Source organism: Marmota marmota, unplaced genomic scaffold, assembly GCF_001458135.2.
Source record: "Marmota marmota marmota unplaced genomic scaffold, marMar, whole genome shotgun sequence".
Taxonomy (NCBI): Eukaryota; Metazoa; Chordata; class Mammalia; order Rodentia; family Sciuridae; genus Marmota; species Marmota marmota.
This window is the reverse complement of record NW_026000075.1, coordinates 17,314,301-17,338,901: the sequence shown is the minus strand read 5'-3', so window position 1 is coordinate 17,338,901 and position 24,601 is coordinate 17,314,301. Positions and strand designations below refer to the sequence as shown.

The following is a 24,601-nucleotide window of genomic DNA, read 5'->3' as shown; positions in this document are numbered from 1 at the left end:
CCTGTCTTCTCAGGCTCCTAGGAAGTGTGTCCTCCCTCAACCCACTTGTGATCAGCTCTCTCCAGATACAGATACTGCACCCACCCCTCCTGCCTTCTCAGGGCTCTTTATCACCTTGTACCTGCCTTGTAGCATCCTTGCTTTGTCTCCATTGGCCACACCTGTCCTCCCATCACGTCCTTCCAGATGCCTTATAAGCTCTTCCTTGTGCTGCTTCACAACTGCTCCAAAGACAGTGTTACCATCCTATTCCCACTTCACTTTCCCACCTCTCATTCTTTTTCCTAAACTTGTGGCTTCATTGAATTTCACTATCCACGAGAGCAATGGCAGCGGGAATGCCCGATCATATTTTCCTCGTCAAAAATTACATGGTCTAGGAAAATATGGCCTGGAAGCGTTCAGTACACAGAGCAGTAAAGATCAAGCTCAAAGTTCAGGTCCTCCCCTGAACACTGACTGGCTTCTTCTCTCCCTATTCCATTTTCTCCTTCCCCCTACTCCATTCATCTCCTCTCTAGACCAAATTGAGGCTCACCACAGCTTCAAGAGCTTTAGCTAGCAAATATTCTGAAACAACAAAATGGGATGTGACCCAGCAGCACTTCTGTCCACCCCTAACTTTCCCATGGCACAAGCATGAAGACTTTGATCTTCAACACTATTATCCACTAGAAGAAACTAAGAAACAAAGATCCTACATCAGGACAGCTCTGGAATATCCCACCATGTCCAAAAAGCAAAACAAACCATTGGGCTCTATGAGATTCTATCACCTTTAAGGTGTTCACAACACTTAAGAAACTAATATCCTGCCAGGTGCAGTGGCTTATGCCTGTAATCCCAGTAACTTCAGAGGCTGAGGCAGGAGGATCACAAGTTCAAGGCCAGCCTCAACAATTTAGCAAGGCCCTTAGCAACTTATTGAGACCCTATCTAAAAACAAAATAGAACAGGATTGGAGATGCAGCTTCAGAGGTAAAGTACCCCTGGGTTCAATCCCTAGTACCAGAAAAATTAATGAACAGCAGAGTTTAAAAACAATTGCAGGATTCTTAAATTAGGAGGAAGAAATCTTGATTAGATGTTTATAAAGGATAAAAAATGTTGATTGTACGTAAGATCTAGAATAATCATCAAAGGAATAATAATTAATAATTTGTAAGAACTGAGCAGTAAATTTGAATACCTTCCTCTACCCACCTGAAACCCTATCAAACACAAATACAATCTAACAGTTCTGAAGCACCCTACCAGCTTCTCTCACTAGCTGCACTCCTGGGCTCCTCCTCCAATTCTGTCTCTCAAATGCCCTCACACTCCACAGGACCAAAATCAATTGGCATCTTCCTCTTGCGCCATCTTCTGCCCAACTTCCTTTGCCTCTCCTTCTTCCCCTTATCTGGTGGGGATCAGTGCATCAGTCTGCTCTCTGTTCCTTTCTCTCTTTTCTTCTATCCCCTAATGTAAATTCTTTTGTTTGTTGTTTTGCATGCTCTACCACTCAGAAACATCCCCAGCTAGAAATATTTCAGGCATCAAAGATGTCTTAGTCAAGTCCAGCATGGTGGTAAATTCCTCAAATCCCAGCAACTTCAGAGACTGAGGCAGGAGCATGGCAAGTTTGAGAAAAGTCTCAGCAACTTAGTGAGACCATGTTTCAAAATAAAAAAATAGAAGGGATTGAGGATGTAGCTCAGTGCTAAAGGGCCCCGGGGCTCAATAAACAGTAGCAAAAAGAATAAAGTCCATTCACTGCACTGGGGGTTGAAAGGACACTGCAAACAGAGCAGCCAGCCTGCTTTCAGTGTGATGAAGTCAGCGACACCACAAGGCCCTGAGCTCCCTGGGGAGTGGCCAGGGTAGTGCAGAAAGAGTGTATCATGAGAAAAATATAGGCAACCCAGCCCACAGCATCCAGGTACATGCGGAGTAAAAACCTAGAGAATTAAAAAAATAAGAAATGCAAGAGGGCTATTTTAGGTACTTCCAGTTTACAGGATGTTTCCAGTCCAGAAAGAATGATCTGAACAATGTCTGCTAGCTTTGGCCATTCGTGAGATCATCATCATGACACAAGGGTTGGGGCTTCTCTGATATGGGCCAGGAAATGAAGGGTGGAGCTAGTGAGCAGTGTCAACTCTTTCATGGAATAAGTCACAATGGATACAAGAGGAGGAGTAGAGGCCTGGGACATTAAGGGTGGGGCTTGCTTGGCTTTTAAGATGAGGCACAAACATTTGTAAATAATGATGTGAAGGAATGGTTATAATAGTCACAGCAGCACATAGGACACTTTCTGGTCCCAGCCACTGTTGTATGTGTCTTCTGTGAATTAGACCAAACCTCCCTCTTTGGGCCCAGTTGGTTAAGTAGCACACCCCAGGTCTCCCTGCTGGTATGTTGTAGAGCTGTAATTTAGACTTCTGTGGTCTGGTTCAGAGTCTTTGCTATCAACCACCAAGCAAGTGGCTCCAGGAGGAGTTGCAGTCAGGGAATTGGGTAGGAAGGGAATGAAAATGGGAGCATGTAATCAGTGCCTGAAGTGGGTAGTGCAAATAATGGACAGGAGCCCCGCCTGGTGAATCCCAGAGGATAGGCCACATTTAAGTCCCTTGAGACTGGGGATCCTGGACATAGAGGGCCTCATTCTGAGCAGAGGAGGAAGGACAATGGCCTATGGCCTGACCTGGGGCTGGAAGAACCAAAGGATGGAGGGAGGGAAAAGGCTGCCAGGCAAACTCAATGATGGAGTGAAGCTGGAGAGAAGAGAAGACAGGCAGACCACAGGGCTGATGGATAAGGGCCAAGCACAGGAGTCACAGGTGGGAGGGGCACCAGATATGGCAGTGGAGAGGTGGTGACTAAAAGGATGGAAGGTTATAAGCAGAGAGGCTCCTCTGTCTGTTCAGCTGTCTCAGGGTCTGCAGCTTACCCCTCCCCCATTGATGCTGCCCTCCAGTCTTCCTGAAAGAGCCTTTAGTCAAGTGATTGTCATACTAAAGGAATCCTAGGGCAAAGATGCCCACTCCTATCATTCCTATTCAACACTGAAAAGAAAAAGAAATAAAGGCACACAGACTGGAAAGGAGGTAATGAAACTGTTCTTCACAGAGGACATGACTTTCCAAGTAGAATCAACAACAACACTCAGTGTTAGAGCATCCCTGATTCAATCCCCAGCACTGGAAAAACAACAACACTAACAACACACTTCAGCTTCTTTGGAAGATGCTACCAAGAACATGAAGTGACAAGCCACAGATTGCAAGAAAAGATTTGCAAAATCATAGATCTGAATCTTGTCTAGAGAATTCTTAAAATTCAGTAAGGAAAGAACCCTTTTTTTAAATGGGTGAAAGATTAGAACAAACAAATTATCAAATATATACCAATAGCCAAGAAGTCATGAAAATATGCTCAACATAATTACATTATGAAAACACAATCTGAAGCCTTAATGAGATACTACTACTCATTTATTAGATAGGCTACAATGAAAAGACAAAACAAAATAAAAACAAATGACAGTGTCAAATGATGGGAAAAATGTGGAGCTACTGGGATTCTCATGCAATGCTGGTAGAAATTAGGAATGGTACAGTGGTTTTGGAAGATATATTTAACAATTTCTTGTAAAAGTTCCACACATGGTTACTTTATGACTCAGCAAAGCCACCACTAAGAATTTACCCAAGAGAAATGAAAAGGTATGTTCACATGCCTGTACACCAATGTTTGTAGCAGCTTTATTTATAACTGTCAAAATCTAGCTGGGCACAGTGGTCTACACCTGAATCCCAGAGGCTTGGGAGGCTGAGAATGAAGGATTGCAAGTTCAAAGCTAGCCTCAGCATCTTAGTGAGGCCCTAAGCAACTTAGTGAGACTCTGACTGAAAAAGGAAAAAAAAAAATTAAAGAAAATATAAAGGGGGCAGGAGGGGAGGGGGATGCAGCTCTGGGATTAGGTACCCTAGGTTCAATCTCTGCTCCAAACAAAACAAAGCAGAAACAGTGTGGAAAAACTAGATATAATATAAAAATAATTAAATTGGTGAATGCATAAATAATGTGTAGGCATCCATACAGTACTACACAGCAATAAAAGGAAATAAACTACTGATAGGAGCAACGCATGGATGAATCTCAAATACATTGTATACTAAATGACTGAAGCTAGACTAAAATGGAAAAGACTCTATTCATGAAAAAACAGAAGGACTTAGGGAGAAAAGCTGACAACAGAAGATGATGAAAGGATTTTCTGGGGTAGTGAAACTGGTCTAACCTTGATTACTGTGGAGAGTGCAGGACAGTATCCATTTGTCAAAATCCATGACCATAGACCAAAAAAGGGTGAATTTTACTGTGTATAATTATTCCTCAATAAAAGATTTTTTAAAAAATTCTACCTTGGCTCCCAAGTTTTCACTTCATCCAAACTAAAGTCCATGCTTGACTTTCTGGGCCTTGTTAATCTTGGCACTCCATGGGGTCAACTTCATTGCCCATGCCACCCTGTGCTTGAATTAGAGCTGTATTCTCATCATTCACTTAACATCCTACTTGCAGGTTTCAGTGCGTTTTTGCACAGGTGTGCCTCTCACAGGCAATGCCCTCTTGTCCTCTGTCTCTCTACAATCACACCTAGGTCCCTAGAGTGGTATGTCCTTCTCTACAATGTGAGCCTCGCCAAACTCTCAGTTTCTTCCAGTCTGCTTCACCATTGAGGACAGACCCCCTCTCAGAGTGCTCCTGGGTGTCTGCTGGTGTTATTCTGATCTCAAGTTGCTTATCAACACAAGGGCAGGATGTACTTACCTCTATACACATCCCTGAAATAACATGCAACCTAGCACACAGCAGGCTCTGGAAGCAATGCACTCAGGTGGGAGAATGACCACCGAACTCCAGGGGGAGGAGAGATCTGAGCTGCATCTTAAGAGGTGGGTCTACTAATGAAGCACCATCACGGCCAAGGGCAGTGGAGAAGGCACAGAAAGTGCTAGGTGGCAGAGGTGCAAGACACCTCTGCACAGCCCTGTAACCCATCACAGGCACTGGGCCCCGCTTACCTGTCCAGTTGAGAATCTAGATCCTTGTAGGGGCACGTGACGATGCTCACTGCTACAGCCTGGATCAGTAGCCCCAAGATGAGTGGCAGTAGAGAGCCAGTGGCGGGTACAGTCACTATGAAGCTGTGTGGCCGTTAAAAAGCCAAGCCACAGGACAGTTTCTCCCCTGGCCCCGCCCCTTGACCCGACTCCACCCTCACTGGCCTTGTCTTCACTTGACCCCACCCACCTTCTCTTTCTCTCTGAACTGCACTGTTAGTCCAAGAGAAATCTCACCCCACCAAGCTGTCGTCCTGCCTGTCCCTTTTCTACATTCATTACCATCTCTGTGGCAGGGGTAATGATTCTTAACTCCACAGTTACCTGCCAGACCCCATCCACCTGTCCTTGACAGGTCCCCCCAAGGGGATTTTTCCTCTAGCCCCACCCACATCAGTCCTGCCCTCGGTTACCCCACCCTTTGGCCTTCTGCCACCCTTTGGCTCTCTTCCTCCCCACAACTGCTGTTATTCCCAGTGTAGGCCCTTGGGACTGTGTGGAAACGATCATGGCTTTGTCCAAGGAGAATGGCATCTCTCTGGTACGCACAAGGAAGATGACACATGTCACCAACTGGGCAACCAGGTACAGGCAAAGGGACAGGAGCAGCAGAAACAGAAACAGCTGGATGTGACATGCCCCACGTAGTTGCCCACCCAAGTACAGAGATGGTCAAAATCCTAGGGGAGAGGAGGCAGGCTTTGAGTGTCAATCTGACCTGGCCTCCAATACCCCAAAATGCTCAGGCCTCCCCCAAAGCAGACTGTAGGCCTCTTGCTCTTGGCCCTACACATGGGCTCCCATCTCAGGGAGAACCTGGCATTTTCACTATTAGAGTACAGTTAGGACTCCATGACTCATCAGGTCATCTGCCATGAATGAGGTGTTTGGGGACTGGACCTGCCTGGTGTCACTTACATCCGGATATAGAATCACTCTGGGCCTCTGTTTTCTCAGATGCTGGATGAGGATGGAAAGACCTCCCCGGTCCAGCCAGCCTTTGGCACTTGGAAATCCATGCATTGTGTGCACATGAGAGAAGAGCACTCAGAACTCAGGAAACCCTCTAACTTGGACACCCAGATGAAGACAGGCAAAGATCCCCAGCATCTGGCCTAAGGGTCTGGGTATATAAAATCTGCAAGCCAAGGGATGGGACAGGTGCTTCCTTTTTTCCCCTGACTCTGCCCTTTACAGGTCAGCACCTGTGCACACAGGGCCAGCCTCTCAGGACTGGTACAGACACACAGGCAATAACAGATGTAAGTGACCAAGAGGGGCTAAGAACCACTTTTAGCAGTCCGGGAAGATGGTCTCATACCCACCCTTGACCCACTTACACTGTGGTCCTGGCCAGGTGCCCCATGATGGGTTGGTAAGTGGATAGGTAGAGTACTCACCTCCACACAGATGTTACAACATTCACAGTGGAAGGACCTGTGTGGGTGGTGGAAGGAGCAATGGGGACACCAAGGTATCAGAAAGGCTCATCGATACATCCAGATGATGTATGCTGTCTTAGGGTCCTGCTCGAAGGAAGCTGGCATGGGAAGAGGTTTGGGCGTTTGCAGGAGGCTGTTCAGCTTGGGGCAGCCCCACAGCATTACATGGAAAGAAAAGGGTGGGGAGGAGTTGGGCAAGGGGATCCCAGTCCCTGTTGAGCAAGCTGGCCACTCCGATGGGCAGGCATTCAAAAAGAAGGGGATTTCCAGCCACAAGAACTCTCTATAGAGCTCCTCCCTTTGGAATAGTAATCATGCTTGAAGTAGGGTGTAAACTGGGAAGGAAGAAGAGGGAACTCTATGGTTTGGAAGAGCCTGCTGGCCTCTCTTGCTAGCCTGCCCAATCCTCCCTACTAAAGCAACTGGAAAAGCTCCAGGATTCTGTTTTTTTTTTTTTTTTTCACCTTTCAGTGGCTTGGGAAATGAGGTGCCAGGGCCTAAGTAATGATGCCATGGAGAGAAGGGATCCTGAGCCATAGGTGGGGTTAGCACTTTAGAAATCACCCCGGTAGGCATCAGTACTTGGGTGCCAGCTCCTTCTCCCTGGGGTCTGAAGCCTTATCTTGATGCAAGATGCCGGGGTCAGACAGAGAAGTTCTACGATACTAGGTGGCCAAAGGTGACCAGAACGAGGAAGCCAGTAATCAGGGAAAAGCCCCACTCCCCATTCAGGGCAAGCCTCCTGCATCTGAAACCAGAGGCAGACTCAGTTCTAATCTGGGGCAACCCAGAGCTTCCCATGCGGCCTGGACCACCTGAGGTCAGACTCAAGGACAGATCTAAATATCCAGGCTAGAGACAGACCCTGGAGACACCACAAAATGTCACCAGCATTACCAACCTCCCACAGTTCCCTAAATGCAGCAGGCACTCTAGACCTCTGTGCTTCTAACTATATATCCTTCTTCCCCTCCAGACCCTCTCTCTCCACTTCCCTGCCTCTGCACTATCACTGTCTATTTTCCCTTCTATCTCTTTGTAAGAAACCTGACAGCTTGCATGGAGACTCACGGAAAAGCAAAGAACACAGAACACGCCACTGACATTCAGCAGCCGCAGCATGTTGAAAGTGGCAAAACGACTGGGGATAAACCAAGCATGTCCCACTGGACGTTGGGTGGGGGCTTCAAGTCATTGGAGAATGCCATGACCGGGCCTCCTCTTCTCAGCGAAATGAAGCCACTAGTGACCTCTTCTGAGTTACCGCTCGGAGTGCCACAATAACAGCAGGGAAGAAAATAAGCATCAACTTTGACATCACAGAGTTTCCAGAATTGGGGCTTTGGCTGCTTCCGGTGACTTCTGAGTGCAACCTTCCTCTGCTCCCACATACACACATGTTGTAGACGGGGACATCCTGCTCTTATGATGTTGGCTTCTTTGGAGCTTGTGATGATGTGATGTGGTTTATTTCCCAGATGTTCATAGCCTGGAGGCAGCATCCTCAGTGTGGCAGTGTGGAGGTGGTAGAACCTAAGAGGTGGGGCCTAGTGTGAGGTAATTTGGTAACTGGGGATACTGCCTTCAGAAGGGAGTAATGTACTTCTCATGGGCCCCCATTAGTTCCTGTGAGAGTGGTTTGTTATAAAAAGAGTAAGACGGGTCCTTCCCCAAGTTTCTGGCCATGCAATCTCTATCCCTTGCATGTCCTACCACCATGATGCCATTCACCATATTGTGATCACCCTCACCAAAGATCAGTTGTGGGGCCTGCAAAATTTTGGACTCTGTCATGTCTTTATAAATATCTATTCTCAGGTATTTTGTTTGAGCAACTGAAAGCAGGTAATACCGTCTCTAGGGAGATGGCATGGGGAGGAGCTGGCTGATTTATCACCCTTTCAGGCACAGTGCTAATTGAAGCAGATAGTGCTCATTGCTTATCCTATCTCCATTTCTTCCTTTCTGTTGTAACAGAGTTTCAGTTTGGGGAAAGAGGTGGCAATCTTCCCAACTACATAACTTCCCAAATTCCCTCATTTCAAGGGTGGGCTTCATTACACAATTCCTGTAAAAGGGACATGTGCAAATGTCTATTGAGTTTTTCTGTAAAAGCTTTTGCCTTTTCAATAAAAGGGAAGATGATGCATTTGACAGAGCTCTTCCCACCTTCTGGCTTGAAGCTAGACCCATTGGCTGAGGTGCCACCTAGGGCGACTGAGGCAACAAGTCATGCTACCTAGACATGACTAGTCACATTGTTGAGTCCCTGTCCTATCCCTCAACTGCCTCCCCCTGAGCTGCAGATTATGAAAAAATAAATGGCTTTCTCTTATACTGACATGTGTCATTGTACTGACTACTGAGCAACTGAGACCCTCTGGGTTTGGAAGATTCTTCCCACTGTAGTCTTGGTGAGTGGCAGAAACCATTTTCCCATCTCAGTTGGAGCTAAATATGGCCAAATACTTCCGGCTTCTCTTGCAGTTATTACAAAGGCCTGTGATCAAGATGACATCAGTTTCACTCTAGAAGTGCTACCACTGACTGACTGAGAAGTATGTGCTGAGATGAAGCAAATGCACAGATGGCCAAAACCCATATGTACTGCCCTCTCCCCTTGTTTTTGGACTGGGTATTGAATTCTAGGGAACTGTGGTACATCCCCAGTCCTTTTATTTTGGGACAGGTTCTTACTAATGTTCTCAGGTTGTCTTTGAAATTGTGATCCTTCTGTCTCAGCTTCCCAAGCCACATGCCTAAAACTAGGATTGTAGGCATATGACGTCATGCCTGGTCAAGGAAATTAAATTGATTATAAATAGATCAGGGCTGGTAGCATTGAGACCAGGGCAAAAGGGCAGGTCAGTGTAGATAATGAATAATTATATAAGTTATATAATTATCATGAAAATTATATAAATAATTATATCTTATAATGATAAGAAGTGATTGGGTCAGAAATATGGAGGCTGATTCAAAAAGAAATAAAATGCTAATACCTCCAGAGCACTTCCCATCTCCAAAATTTTGCCAAGTTTGCCTGTCTCCTGGTAATTGTTCCTCCCAACAAGAAGTTATTAATGAGTACCCCCTGGGTGGCTCCCTTTCAGCCTTTCTGAGCAGATATGCAAAACAGGGAGAGATACAGGATAGGTCCCTTCCCCTCTTGGGCCACATAGGTAGGATGGGAGGAGGGGAACATGAGAAGAAAGAAAATCTGCAATCTATAAAATATGTATAACACTCACCAGCTCTGGACACCCGCCTCTCCAGAGGACTCTCTCTCTCCCTCTCTTTATCTCTCTCTCTCCTAATCATTCAACTAAAGCTTTTTGCTCTTGCCTTGATATTTCTTGGGTGTTTAATCTTCAACATGTGTTTGGGGGTAGGAACAGGACCCCATCCTGACTTTTCAAGTCCAGTGTTTAGATGGGGGCTCTGCAGGGGTCATCAACAGGGGAAGCTTCTCCACAACCCACATCTTTCTGAGGTGCACCTTTCTATTTGTCTTTCTGGAGAACAATAATGGGCACTTGTTAGCTAATTAAATGCAGTTAGTGCAAGCTGCTCTCTACAAGACTCTGGTGCCAGGATTCATGGCCTATGTGGCTCTTATTCACCTGTGTTGCAGGTTAGGCATGTTGGTTTCTGCCAAAGTCGTCTCTCACTATCATCTCCATGCTTGAACTTTGTCTGGCATGAGTATCCAGGGTCTCCAATCCCAGTCTACTTTTCAATGTGTGGAGATGGACGAAAGGTTGGAACAATTGTGAGATTCTGGTCAGAAGCCACTCCTCGGTAAACCTCAAAAGTTTCTCCCATGACTCCTTTCCTGACCTTCTTTATCGGGTATCCTTAGTGACAGGTTGATGAAAAGGTGCTCTGTGAAGGCTTCAGTGACACATACCTTGGGATGAGCAGTTCTGCAGTCTCCCATACTCACTCCTCCTAAGAATTCCCCTCCTCTTGCTGATCAGCCTCTAGCCATTGAGAAAGGGACATTTTACATGGAATGGTTCATAAAGAAACTCCTGGGTTCCCTTGTTTGCAAATGAAGCCTTTGCAAATCTATCTGGCTTCTCAATATTGTTGTTTCTGTGCTTTGTGAGTTTCTTTGGCTGCCAAAGGGAGGCATTTTCAATTCACTCTTTTGGTAAACTCCTCCAGGAAAGGGATGTTAAGCATCTAACAACAATTAGATATCTTCCTCACCCTCCAGAAATTCCTTTGGCCCATCAAGTAGAGAAATATTCCCCAGGTAGGTAATTTTTTTTTCCTGTGGGTTATCACATTTGGAAGTTCATTGTGGCAGGAGAGGTCAGTTATACCTCTAAGTCTGAACTTTCCAGAGTCTTTGGCATGAGGCAAAAACAAAGACCCTTGTTCATTCTGCCAGTGACGCCAGGAATAGATTTGATAGAACCATGTGGTGAGAGAAGGGTTTGCTGGCCATCGGAAGCTCATAGGGAGATCTCTCCCCCCACCTCCCCCGAAAAGGAAAGAAAGAAACCTGGATGGGAACTTTGTGCTTAATAATTATGCCAGTGTCACCACTAGCCTGCATACTGAAAAAAATTTGAATTTTCATGTTGTTTAGAGGGTAGCCTCATCCTCAAAAAAGAGAGGTGGAAAGTGCTGGCTACTAGAAGTTCTGGGAGCTAGATGCTCAAAAAGTGCCTCATTTTCATAGGCTGCCAGTCCTTGGAAATACCCTAATCACAGTTAGACAAAGGAGAAGTCTCATAATTTTGTGCAGCCAATCTGACCTGATTACCAATTGAGGGAATAAAAACTGGTCTCTGGAAGAAAAATAAACTATAGGACCACACCTTAAGAGATTGATTTTACAAAAGAAAAAAGGGGAAAAATGTCCTATGGATGCATTCTGCCTCTCAAGCTCAGAGGAGTAGCTTTCCTCACTTCTTAGCTTCTGCCAGATCTCTATCTCTGCGAGGCTCACAGAATGTGCGGATCTTGCAAGACTTACAAGGCTTGCAGAGGACCAGTTTGAGACCAAAAATAATAAATAAATAAATTAAAAGGCATTTTTAAAATTCATTTAACATAATATTTTCAAGATTTATCCATTTTATGTTAGAATGCATTTAAGGCTGAATACAAGTCCATTCTATATATATGAATAGAATGAATAATATTCCATCCTATGGCCCATTTTGTTCATCCATTCACCTGCCAATGAACATGTCACTTGCTTCTATCTTTTGGCCACTATAAATAATGCTGCTGTGAATGTTGATATACAAATATTTGTTCAAGTTTTTGCTTTTAATGATTTGGGATATATCTGCAGGAATAGAATTGCTGAATCATCTGATAATTACCTGCTTAATTCTTTGACGAATTGCTGTAGTGTTTTCCACAGTAGCTGTCCCATTTAAAATTCCCATCGACTATGCAGGAGTGGTGCAATTTCTCCCCATACTTGATAACACTGATAATAATTTTTTTGTTTCCTGGTGTTGTTTGCTTTATAATATCCATCCTATGGGTGTGAAGTGGTCACTCATTGTAGTTTTGATGTAAGTGTTGGGTTTCTCTTTGTTATTTGTAGGATCATCTTTTTAAAAATGATGAAATTATGGCATTTGCTGGTAAATGGATGGTAATGGAGAATACAATGCTAAGTGAAAAAAGCCACACTCAGAAACTGAAGGGTCAAATGTTTTTGCTCAAATGCAGAAGCTGGTGCAAAATAAAGAAAGGTGGAGGGAAGGATAAGATAACATAAAGAACCAATCAAATATAAATTAAGAGACATTAATATTTTTGGTGTGTTTATTGCAAATGTGTTCTGAGTTTTGATGTTTGCCTTTTAATTTTGTGTGAAATTTTGAATGTAAAATGTTTGTTATATGTAATCAAATCTACTGATCGTTTATTAGCATCATCTAAGTTTACTTGTATTGCCCTCTCCTTCAAGCTCTTAAGTATTAGGTATATTGTTTCCTTTTTCTTTCAATTCTTTAATCTATTTGAAATTAATGTCAGGTAAGAGGAGATAACAATCTAATTCATGTGTGTTCCCTATAGTTATAATCAATGGTTCCAGCATCACTTATCAAGTGAGATTTCATTTCCCTGATTTGTGACCACTGCTTACAATGGACACTGAGTTTTTTTTTCATATATACTAAGATCTGCAGACTGGACTCTGTGAAGCATCTCCCATATTCCCCTACAGGAATGAAGAACTTACCTGCCCAGCTGCTGGAGTGTGGGTGGGAGACAGCCCTAAATTTGGGATCAGTCTCCCCTCCTTCCAGGGACAGATTGCATCCAAGGAGTGATCACCACAGGGCATTAAGGCCTGGCCACTTTGCCTCAGTACAGGGCAATTTTGAAAGGCCACATGACCTTTGGTCTCACTGAGTTTTTGTTGGGTCCCTACCTCAGGTGGCTCCCCTCTGCTCAGTCTTTCATCTTCCCCTTTCCTTCCCTTTCTTCCATGGATGTTGATCCACAAATCATTCCCAGTAAAAAACATGTTACATGTTGATCTCTAGCATGTGTGTGTGTGGTGGTTTTATTTCATTAATCTATTGAGTTTTAGCACCACATATTTTTATTATTATTTTGTAGTTTTCAAATAAAATAAGCTTTTTGTATTCTTAATTGTTATCATCTGAATAAATATAGTTATGATGTGTAGTAAACAAAAACCATACAAGAACTGACTTTGTTGGTCAGTAGTAACACGCTTGCTTAGCACATGAGGCAAGGCCCTGGATTGGATCCCCAGCATCACATTAAACACACACACATACACCATAACATAAAATACTCATCAATGAACTCACCCAAGAGTCTCCACTCAGATATCTTATTTCATTAAAACGAGCATCTTGAGCCAGGCATGGTGGCTAAAGCTATAATCCCAACTACTTGGTGGCAAAGGCAGAAAGATCACAAGTTTGAGGCCAACTGGGGCCACATAGAGAAACTCTATATCAAAAAACGAAGCAAGGGGCTGAAGTTGTAGCTCAGTGATGGAGTCCTTGCTTGGTATGTGTGAGACACTGGGTTTGATCCTTGGCACTCCATTAAAAAGTAAATAAATAAAATAAAGGTATTGTGTTCATCTACAACCAAAAAATATATACAAAACTAAAAAGAAAAAATTAAAAATAAAATAAGCCCATTTCCATAAAACCAAAAACCAAAAACCAAACATTTTCTCTAATATGTGAATGCTAATACAGAATTGTGGGTTGTGGGGGGGATAGAAGTTCACTGGATTAGATTAGACAAAGGGGAATGAAGAAAGGAGGGAGGTTGAGAATTGGAAATACAGTAGAATGAATCAGACAACTTTCCTATGTTCATATATGAATACATGACCAGTATCAGTCAACATGGTGTAAGACCACAAGAATGGGAAGTTACATTCTACATGTATAATATGTCAAATACATTTTACTGTCAACTACAAAGGACAAGTAAAAATTGAAAAAAAAAAGAAATGGAAATATCATTACAGACACTGTTGAAGTACAGAAGATAATCAGAAACTATTTTGAAAATGTGTACTCCAATCAACTAGAACATCTGGAAGATAGTGAAATTCCTGGAGACATATGATCTAACCAGATTGAACCAGGAAGATATAGAAAATTTAGACAGCTCAATTTAAAGCAATGAAATTAGAGAAGTGATCAAAAACCCACCAAGAAAGAAAAGTCCAGGACTGGGTAGGTTCTCAACCAAGTTATACCAGGTCTTTAAAGAAGATCTAATACCAATCCTCCTCAAATTATTCCATGAAATAGGAAAGGAGGGCCCTCTTCCAAATATATTCTATGAAGCTAATATTATCCTGATACCAAAACCAGACAAAGATACATCAAGGAAAAAAAATTAAGACCAATATTTCACCCAAGAGTGCACCTCATGATCAAGTGGGTCATCCCAGAGATTCAAGATTGGCTCAACATATAGAAATCAATAAATGTGAAAATTGCATAAATATGCTCAAAGAACCACATTTATCTCAATAAATGCAAAAAAAAAAAATTAAAAAGTCATTTAATGAACTATAGCATCCATTCATGTTTTGAAAATTGAAAAAACTAGGAATAGAAGGAACATATCAACATTGTGAAAGCTATATACAACAAACTGAAGGCCAATATGATTCTTAATGGAGAAAAACTCAAATCATTCCCTCCAGAAAACTGGAACAAGAAAGAAATGCCCTCTTTCACCACTTCCATTTAAAAGTCCTTCAAAGTCTAGTAAGAGTAATTAGGAGAAAGAAATTGAAAGGATACAAATAGGAAAAGAAAAGTTCAAACTATGTCTGTTTGATCCTATATTTAGAAGACTCAAAAAACAACAACAGAACTCCAGGAGAAAATGTCTTAGACACTTCTCATAAGAATAAATACAAATGATCAACAAATATGTTTTAAAATGTTCAACATCTCTAGCAATTAGAGAGATTAAAATTAAAACTACACTATTTCATGTCAGTCCACTCAGAATGGCAATTATCGAGAATATAAATAACAATAAGTGATGGTAAGGACTTGGGGAAAAGAGCACACTCATATATTGTTAATGGGACTGTAAATTGGTGTAACCACTATGGAAAGCACTCTGGGAAGCAGTATAAAGATTCCTCAAAAAAACGAGGATTGGATATACCCTTTGACCCAGTTATCCCACTCCTCAGAATATATCCAAAGGACTTAAAAATATTAAAAATTATAGTGATGCAGCCACATCGATGTTTATAGCAGTATAATTCACAGTAGTTAAGCTATGAAGCCAACCTTAGTGCCCTTCACAGCTGAATGGAAAAATAAATTGTGGTATATATACACAGTGGGATATTACTCAGTCATAAAAAAAGAATGACTTTGTGACATTTGCTGGAAAATGGAGAGACCTAGACACTATAATTCAAAATGAAATAAGACAATTTGAAAAAACTAAAGTCAATTTTTTTTCTAATATGTGGAAGCTAAACCACAATAATGGGAGAGGAGTGGAAGAATAGAAGTTCAGTGGATTAGAGAAAAGGAAACAAAGGAAAGGGAAGAGGATATGTAATGAAAGACAGTAGAATGAATCTAACATATTTTTCCTTTGTACATATATGAAAATACCTAAGTGAATCCTATCATCAAGTATATCCATGAGAATGGGGTCCTAATTAGAATAAGATATATTGCATGCTCATATAATTATATCATAATGAATTCTACTGTGAAGCATAACTAAAAAGAACTAATAAAAAACATGAACAATCTGTTGATATAAGTAAATGACATATGAAAATTCTTTGTACTAATATTTTAACTTTTCTAGAGTTGTAAAAAGGGTGTCAAAATTAAAAGTTTTCAAAAAATTTTAGAAAAGTATGATGCTATGACGTATCTTAAGATGACAGCTAACTTGTTAGCTGGTCTGAAAGGAGGAGTTCATCAGAAGCAAGTCATTTAATGTCTAGTTGACTAGCTTTTGAGTTACATTCTTCAAAGAGCTGAGCCTCTAGAGAGCTTTGAGAATTTAGGAAGTTAGAATCAGCTTCCAGGCTCTAGGAATAAAGGAAATAAGCCAAAAATGGATGGAAAAAAAATAAGCCAGTAATGCCAGTAAATGGATGGAGCTAGAGAATATTATGATAAGCTACAATTCTCAGGAGGGTAGTGATGTGGCAAAAACACACACTCTTGACAGATTTCAGCTTAACATGTTCTTAACCTTTCCTAGTCTTATTCTGAATTAGTGTTTTAGTTGGCTTTTTCTTGCTGTGACCAAAAGACCTGAGAACAACAATTTTAAAGAAGGAAAAGTTTATTTGGGGGCTCACAGTTTTAGAGGTTTCAGTCCCCAGAGGTCCAACTCCATTGCTCTGGATTTGAGGTAATATTATGAATATTATGGTTTCACTGACTATCAAATGATCATCAGCAAAAAACTGCTCTATTCTTTCAATCCCATATGCAGTGATGGGATTCCTTCTTAGCACCAAATTTTATAATTTGAGATCTGCTTGCCAATTCCCCTGAAACACTATAAAATTTCTTAGAATAAATAATTTATTATTATTGTTGTTGTCATTATTATCACTTTCATTGTTTTCCCTTGTCTTTGTATTCTGAGTTATGTATTATCGTAAATGGTCTATGATAGCAAAAATCTAATTTTATAATTAGAAAACAATTATATCAAGTCACAGTTCATAAGTTAAGTAAACTTGAAAGTAATCTAAATGTTAAAAACACCAAGGAAACCTTTCCTAGGCCATGATTTAGAGAGTCCTAATGAATGAATTAGCTAGAATGATTTATTCAAGTAACTGAAGAAAAATAGACAGTAGTAGTGTTTTTTTGTTTTGTTTTGTTTTGTTTTGTTTTATTCTCCTGTTCAAAGCAAAACTTGAAAATCAAATGGATTCCTACTATGGAGCTGATAGTTGTTTTCACCAAAATTCATTTGTTGAAACCCCCAAGTCATCAATGTGATAGACACCTGTGGATGGGGACTTTAGGAAATCAGCCATGAGATTGAGTTCTCACTTAAGGATTGGTGTCCTAAATGTTGGGAAGGATGTGGGGAAGAAGGTACACTCATACATTGCTGGTGGGACTGAAAATTGGTGGAACCATTATGGAAAGTGCTGGGGATGTCTCAGAAAATTGGGAATGGAACCACCATTTGACCTAGCTATCCCATTCCTCGGTCTATACCCAAAGGACTTAAAATCAGCATACTGCAGTGACACAGCCTCATCAATGTTTATAGCAGCTCAATTCACAATAGCTAAACTGTAGAACCAACTTAGATGCCTTTCAACAGATGAATGGATAAAGAAACTATAGTATATATGAACAGTGGAACATTAATCAGTCTTATAGAAGAATGAAATTGTAGAATTTGCCAGTAAATGGATGGAGCTGCAGAACATTATGATAAGCAAGATAAGCAAATCTCAAAGAAACAAAGGCCAAATATTTTCTCTGATATATGGATACTAATTCAAAATAAGGGGTGGGGGAGAATAGATGTATTTTGGACTAGACAGAGGGGCGTGAAAGGAGGCAAGGGGCATGGGAGTAGGAATAATAGGAGAATGCGTCAGACATTATTACCTTATGTGTATATATGATTACATGACCTGTGTAACTCTACATCATGTACAAAACCAAACAAATGAGAAGTTATACTCTATGTATGATGTAAAAAATGCATTCCATTGTCATGTATAATTAATTAGAACAAATAAAAATATATTTAAAAAAAAGAAAGGAGACTTGGCAGAATTTGCTGTCTTTCCCTCTCTTTCTATGATGGGAGGACTTATGAAGACACCATGGGCAAATAAGGATGATACACTCAACAGACACTGAATCTGCAGGAGCTTTGCATGATCTTGGACTTCCTAGCCTCACAAACTGGGAAAAATAATGTTTCTTGTTTAATCCACCAGGTAATGGTAATTTAGTATAGCAACCTAAACTGAATAAGACAAATTTCCTTATGAAAATAATGGGAAAATGTGCCCATTTTAATATATATACACACATTTTATTTTCTGTTTCCTAATTAAATATACATGGTACAAAATAATTAAATTTTGTAATGACTTGTTACATAAAAAATCTGTGAAATATTAAAAAATATTGTATAACACTTATAATTACATGTTTCACTTAATTTAAAAATCACATTTTAATTATAGTTTAGTTTTACACATATATATTTAATATTATGTGTACAGATCGACCTTCTGCTTATCAACTATCCAAACTATTCAACATAGAATTATCCAAATCCTATTAAAAATTTTAAATAATTGATTACAAACTACATTAATATAAAAAATTTAGCATTACTTTTGATGTACACTGTGCAACAATTTTTAGGAAAGTGTTATGAAAATTATATTTTACAGAATGTAAGAGTTAATGAGAAGGGACACTTGTAAGTGCCGTGAAACTTAAATCCAGTATTAATTTCTCCTTGAGAACTTGAATTGGTGGCACTCTTCATGACCAGCTGATTTCAAATGGTTCATCAAGAGTAACATTTTTGTCTTTAAGGTCAATATTTAATATCTGAAAAAAAAGTAAAATTGAAATTATTTAATTAAAATCACATTTTTGTTCTTTTTCAAACAAAGATGATTTTATTTAGCATGAAACAGGATACACTTTTTTTTTTTTGCTAAACTTTTATTTCACAGTTGGAAACCATCTCAGCTACCCATGTTATAGATAATGGAAATGAATTACCTGAGGCAGAATGTCAAAGACATAAAAAGCCAAAACTACTAGGCAATCACCTTGATATCTATTTTTTGACACAACACCTAAATTTGGAGGAATTCATAATTGCACTACATAAACTGCTACACTTCCAATCCTCAAATGTTATAAAGGCATCTATCCTTTATGGCCAATTGTCAATTTTTTAAGTATCACCTTCTTTACTGGAGATAAATTTAGCTAGACTCTACAGTGACTAACCATAAAAATAATCTAAGCAACTATGGTCAAATAATCATGTTATATTTTTATTGCTTTTTCTCTAATATATGCTTACATGATTCTCTGTGTCTTAGCTCTAAAAGTTTGTATTCAACCAATAGGCAAGTGAAGGAGAATATCAACATTCTCTGCTGCCTATCACACATCAAGTACTCAATTAAGGGCTTTAAAAAATTTATTCTTCACTTAGGCATAGCAAATCTGGGTCAATTTACTATAGTAGTAGAAGCATTTAAATGGGAAAAAATACTTATCTTAATATCTATTAGTCAGTTTTAAAATTGATCTATTGTAACCAAAAAACCCTAAGCTAGTTCTTTAGTAGTACTTTATCACTTTTACTCAAGAGATACATATCATTAGAATTTCCATTGTATAACAGAGGAAAGTTAGTATCAAAACTATTAAATAAATTGCAAAAGTAAAATGACTAATTACTGTCAAGATCTATAACCAGAAAAACAATAGCTCACACAAAATCAGCTAGACATATTTGTTTCTAGGAAAATGTTTTAAAAATTGTATTGATATTGCAGTTAAATCATCCTTTGCATAAAGTTGCCACACCTATGCAGAAGGGCAACATGAGTGTAGAAAGAAATGGACTGTCTTTCTGTAAGTTCTTTGATTAACATCTGGACAGCCATCTTAAGTGACAATGCCATTAAAAAAAAAAATTTACTTTCCTGCCCAAGGGCATTTCTGAAAAAGGCTCACCATTCCCTCATACCTAACCCACCCTTAACCACTCTAATCCCTGAGTCTGCCCTATAAAATCCAGAACCCCAAGCCTCTTTTGCCTCTATCCATCTATGGAGAGATGCCCTTTATTTGTCAGCTCTGACAAATAAACTCTCATATATATCTCTGCCTGGTCTTCCTCTTTCATTTCTTGCTCTCCAATCTCCCTGTTCCTCGCTTCCCTTTCATTTTCTTCTATAACTTTCCTACATTAATGCTTGAAAAACTGTGTCCAAAAATTTTTTGCCTTTGAATGCACTTGTAAGCAACTCTTCATTTTGTTAAAATGAATATCTTCATTTCAAATGGTTCATCAAGAGTAACATTTTCGAAACCATTAGTGTAATGAAACATCAAAAAATTTCTTCATAGTATTTAAAATTCTTCATAAATATGTTTGGAAGCAGTGAAATATCAACCTTTTTAAAATGATCTCTTTTTTTCTGCCACATTTGTTCAAAACAAAATAATACCCAACACATTAAATATAATTTGACATCTTCATTTGACATTATTTGCTTCATTTGAATAAAAGTTATGGGACAAGTGTTAAATTTCAAGTGGAAAAAAAAATTTGGTAGCCGCTGTTTAAATCTAATATCCTATGAAATTTACAAAAATCTGAGACAGCCCAAGATATAGTCTTTTTTTAATTTAATTTGAAATCAGCAAACTGGCTATTCTGTAAGTTCCAAGTGAATAATGGCTAGGTGGTTTAAACAAGTTTGTTTAAATACTATGTAGTCACACATAGTTTTAGCAGTGCAGATCTGACCTTAAACTTGATCAAAACCTTAACTATTTTGTAGAATATATATTGTTTGAAGTATACCTTAACAATTCACAGATTCACAGAATTTAGAATTGGAAGGAGTTTAGCAGACTGTTTACCTGTTTATTTTTATTTAATTGGAAAGAAAGAGAGGACCCAAAATCAATTTTTCAAAATAAAAAATCAAATTAATGGTAGCAATGTTACTTTAACATAGGAATCCTGACTCCTTGTTTAATGTCTGTATCCTCACTCAGACCTGTATTCATGAGTAAGAGTAGGTAGCTCTATTAATTTTGAAATTTTTTCAAAGACATTTTAATCTGACACACACAATGTCCAAATTAACATATTTTATTTAAAAAATACTGAAATAGCAATATGCATATCTAATGTAAATTAATTTTGCTATGCCAGAACAATTATTAAAAAGATACTATTTTGATTGATACCTGTGAAATGTTTCTAAGGGTAATACAGAAATAAAATGGGAAGTTTAATTACTGTGAGTATTTGAGAAATGTCACAGTTGACTCATAATTATGTTTCTTTAGGCATGAGAAATATAAGAAGTTCATATTCATATTTTGAATGTCTGCATTTTCTAACTCACTTACCTCTTTTTCTAGGTTTTCAAATCTAAGTGGTACTGTGTTTCCATTATATATCAAGTTGACTCCAGTGACAGGAACATTTCCTTTCCCCCATACATGGACAGATCCAAGCCTCATTTCACTTTTATTTATGTAACCATTTTTCAGTATAGTGCTTGTCAAAGTTTTCTACAAAGGTAAAGGAAAATTTTAAGCCCTTCATTTGCAAGAGCAATTAAATTGACAAAATGTATATTATAGTATATAAAATTATTGGTATATTTAAAGTAAGTGTTTTATCTAATAAACATGGAATGAAACTTCACACATTCTTTAACACAATTGTACATAAATAATTTTAAATACCTCTTTTAAATTAAATTGTACCAAGAAGTATAGGTCTCTTTCATAGGTGTCTGTAGAGAGAGAAAAAAAGTAATATATTTTTATTTTCAAAGAACAGTAGTAAACTCTTAGTATAACTAATTTCCCTTCCTGTTAAAAATGTTATAATGTTGTATTCCTGCATTTCTAATGAAAGTCAAACTGACAAAACATAAGATTTTTAGTTCATCTGGTATCTATTTTATAATAATTTTAGAGCTAACACTTATTAAACATTCTCATTTTGAAACTCTAAGCACTTTATCACTGCTACTTTAGAGATATATATTACTTGATTTTCCATTGTATAATAGAGGAAAGTCAGTGCTAAAATAGTTAAATAAATTGCAAAATTGAAATGATTAAATATAGCCAACATCTGTAATCAGGATAAATTTACTCTGACTTCTCTGACTGTGCATATATGTAAAAAACAAAGAAGCATACAGAAGATGGAAAGTACATCAAATGCCTGATTAAAATACATATTGAGATAACATGGAAAAAGCAATATATTTTAATTCCCCTCTCTACTTACATATGTCAGCATCATATTCCTTAATTTAATGAAAAATTAATAGACTAGTTTTCCTGTAAGAAAATGGATATTCAGCCTCAAACTTTCTTCTCTGAATATAAACTAACATATGCATAACTAATTTAATATGAATTGTGAGTATATTAGTGCCAATATGCCTTAAGTATTTTAGTCTTAACTTTTCAATTTACAATTTTAGCAGAAGTTTTAACAGAATGTTTTACTCATAGAATTAGATTAAATAAAGCACAGTGACAAGTACTAGGAAAATATGAAAAGTTTTGTTGAATAGGAAGAAGTTAACATCTCTGATCATAGTCAAAGGCACCAATATATCTAGATGCTTCATTAACATCCATAAGGCAAATAAAGATTAAATATTATAATGTTAGAAAGGTTAAGACGTACTTTATGTTTGCAAGTTTTAGGATGTGTTAATTTTTATCTATCTTCAATTTACTTTGAGAGAACTGTTCTGCAAATTATATCACAAAATTTGAATGTATTTGTCTAAAAGAAAGAATAACATCAGATGGGAATATCAATTTAGATTGGTGTCCTCCATGTAGAAGATAAATTTAGAGATTCCAATCTAATAAATTCAGAAATGAAGTATTTTTTGCATACTATATTTGGTGTCTAGTCAAGAAATTCCAGGGGATTATTTGAAAAACCTAATTATTTTATATGTTGTGATTACAAAAATTGTCCAGAACAATTTTTGTTCTTGAATAAAGAGATCATAAATATATAATCTGAATCATTAGTAATTTCCAGCAATTAAAGATAAGTCTGCCATGAAACTGAATAGGGCACAGGGCATACTAAGTTTTCACTTACAACTTAGTGCAGTAGGAAAAGCTGGGGAAAAACAATTATACATATATCAACTTAACACCCCTGGAAAATTATTGGTAAATTCAAAGTACATACTGCTGGAAGATAAGGGAAAGAAAGGCTGTGAACTTAGTAGAACATCAGTTAAAATAGTATTGAAAGTCAAGGTAATAAACCAAAGGGTTTTATCTCATAGTGGTTTACTGGTTCGCCTTCTAAACCAGAAAATGAAGAGGACTTTAGGCCAATTTTATGATTGTTCACTTGTATATGATTATTTCTCTTTTACTTTTCACTTTTTTGTTTTAATTAGTTACACATGATAGTACAATGATCTTGACATATCATACATTTGAATCAGACGGGGTATAATTTCTCATTTCACTTTTTAATACTAGGGATTGAACCTAGAAGTGATTTACCAGTGAGCTCCATATCCAGACCATTTTATTTTTTATTTTGAGACATGGTTTCACTAAGTTGCATTAGGGCTCATTGAATTGCAAAGGCTGGCTTCAAACTTGCAATCTTCCTTCCTCATCTTCCGGAGTTACTGAGCTACATGTATGCACCACTCCTCTCTGTGCTAACATAGAATTCTTATGTCAAGTTTCTCACATGCTTTATATTTACTAATAGATTCTTATCTTTTTTGGTTTTAGAATATTTATTTGATTAAAAGATGATACATATCTTTGCTATTAATGAAAATTTATCATCTGTGGACAGTTAATTTAAATGGTAGTATATGAAAACTACAACTTCACATTGGTGACAGTTTTTATGACTAAAGTTTGTGTCAATAAAATGTTTAGAACTCCATCTGAGAGAACTGGTACTATTAATGGCGATTATATTTTATCTACAGAATAAGAATCTCCTGAGGGAATTTTGCTCAAAGGCAGAAGATTCCTCATTTTCTCCTCAAACTAGTGGAATTTGGATGGGCCCCAGAAGACTCCTTTTTTTGTTTGTTTGTTTGTATCATGGTACTAAAGATTGAACCCAGAGGTGCTCCACTGTTCTTCATCTCCAGACTTTTTTTTTTTTTTTGGTGGGGTACTGGGCATTGAACTTTGGGCATTCAACATCTGAGCCACATCCCCAGCCCTATTTTATATTTTAGTTAGAAACAGATGTCACTGAGTTGCTTAGAGCCTCGCCATTGCCAAGGCTGGCTTTGAATTCGTGATCCTCCTGCCTCAACCTCCCAAACTGCTGGGATTACAGGCGTTTTTGCTTTTTATTTTGTAACAGGTTTTCACTAAGTTGATAATGCTTTCCTCAAACTTTTGGGCCTCCAGAGTCCCTGGGATGACATACTTAGTATCTATGTATTTTAATATATACTCAGTATCTATTTTGTGAATGGCACTGTATTAGCTTCTGCCATAGGTAATACACACTATACAAATCTCTTCACTAGTCAGATATTTAATTTAGGTATTAAACAAATTTAAAACAAGAAAGGGGTCTTGAAATATTTCCAACTTTGTTTATCCAAGTTGATTCAAGTAATTTTCAAGGTCTTTTAGCTTTGAATAAAAGCTTTGTACTCAGCTTCCAAAAAAAAAGTAAAATATGAAAGAACAGAATAAATAAATATATATATATATATATATATATATATATATATATATATATATAATTACATTTATCTAC

At 38.5% G+C, this 24,601-nt stretch overlaps 1 protein-coding gene across 1 annotated transcript in view; it reads right to left on the bottom strand.

Moving 5' to 3' along the window:
• Positions 1-18,197: 18,197 nt before the first annotated feature.
• Positions 18,198-24,601, bottom strand: part of Si (sucrase-isomaltase) — a 77,474-nt gene continuing 71,070 nt past the window's right edge. The window contains exons 46-48 of the mRNA XM_048814371.1: positions 21,547-21,596; positions 21,205-21,369; positions 18,198-18,642 (exon numbers count right to left, since the gene is read on the bottom strand). Of these exons, the coding sequence (XP_048670328.1) occupies positions 18,574-18,642; positions 21,205-21,369; positions 21,547-21,596 (284 nt within the window). The 3' untranslated portion in view covers positions 18,198-18,573. The remainder of the gene's footprint in view (positions 18,643-21,204; positions 21,370-21,546; positions 21,597-24,601) is intronic.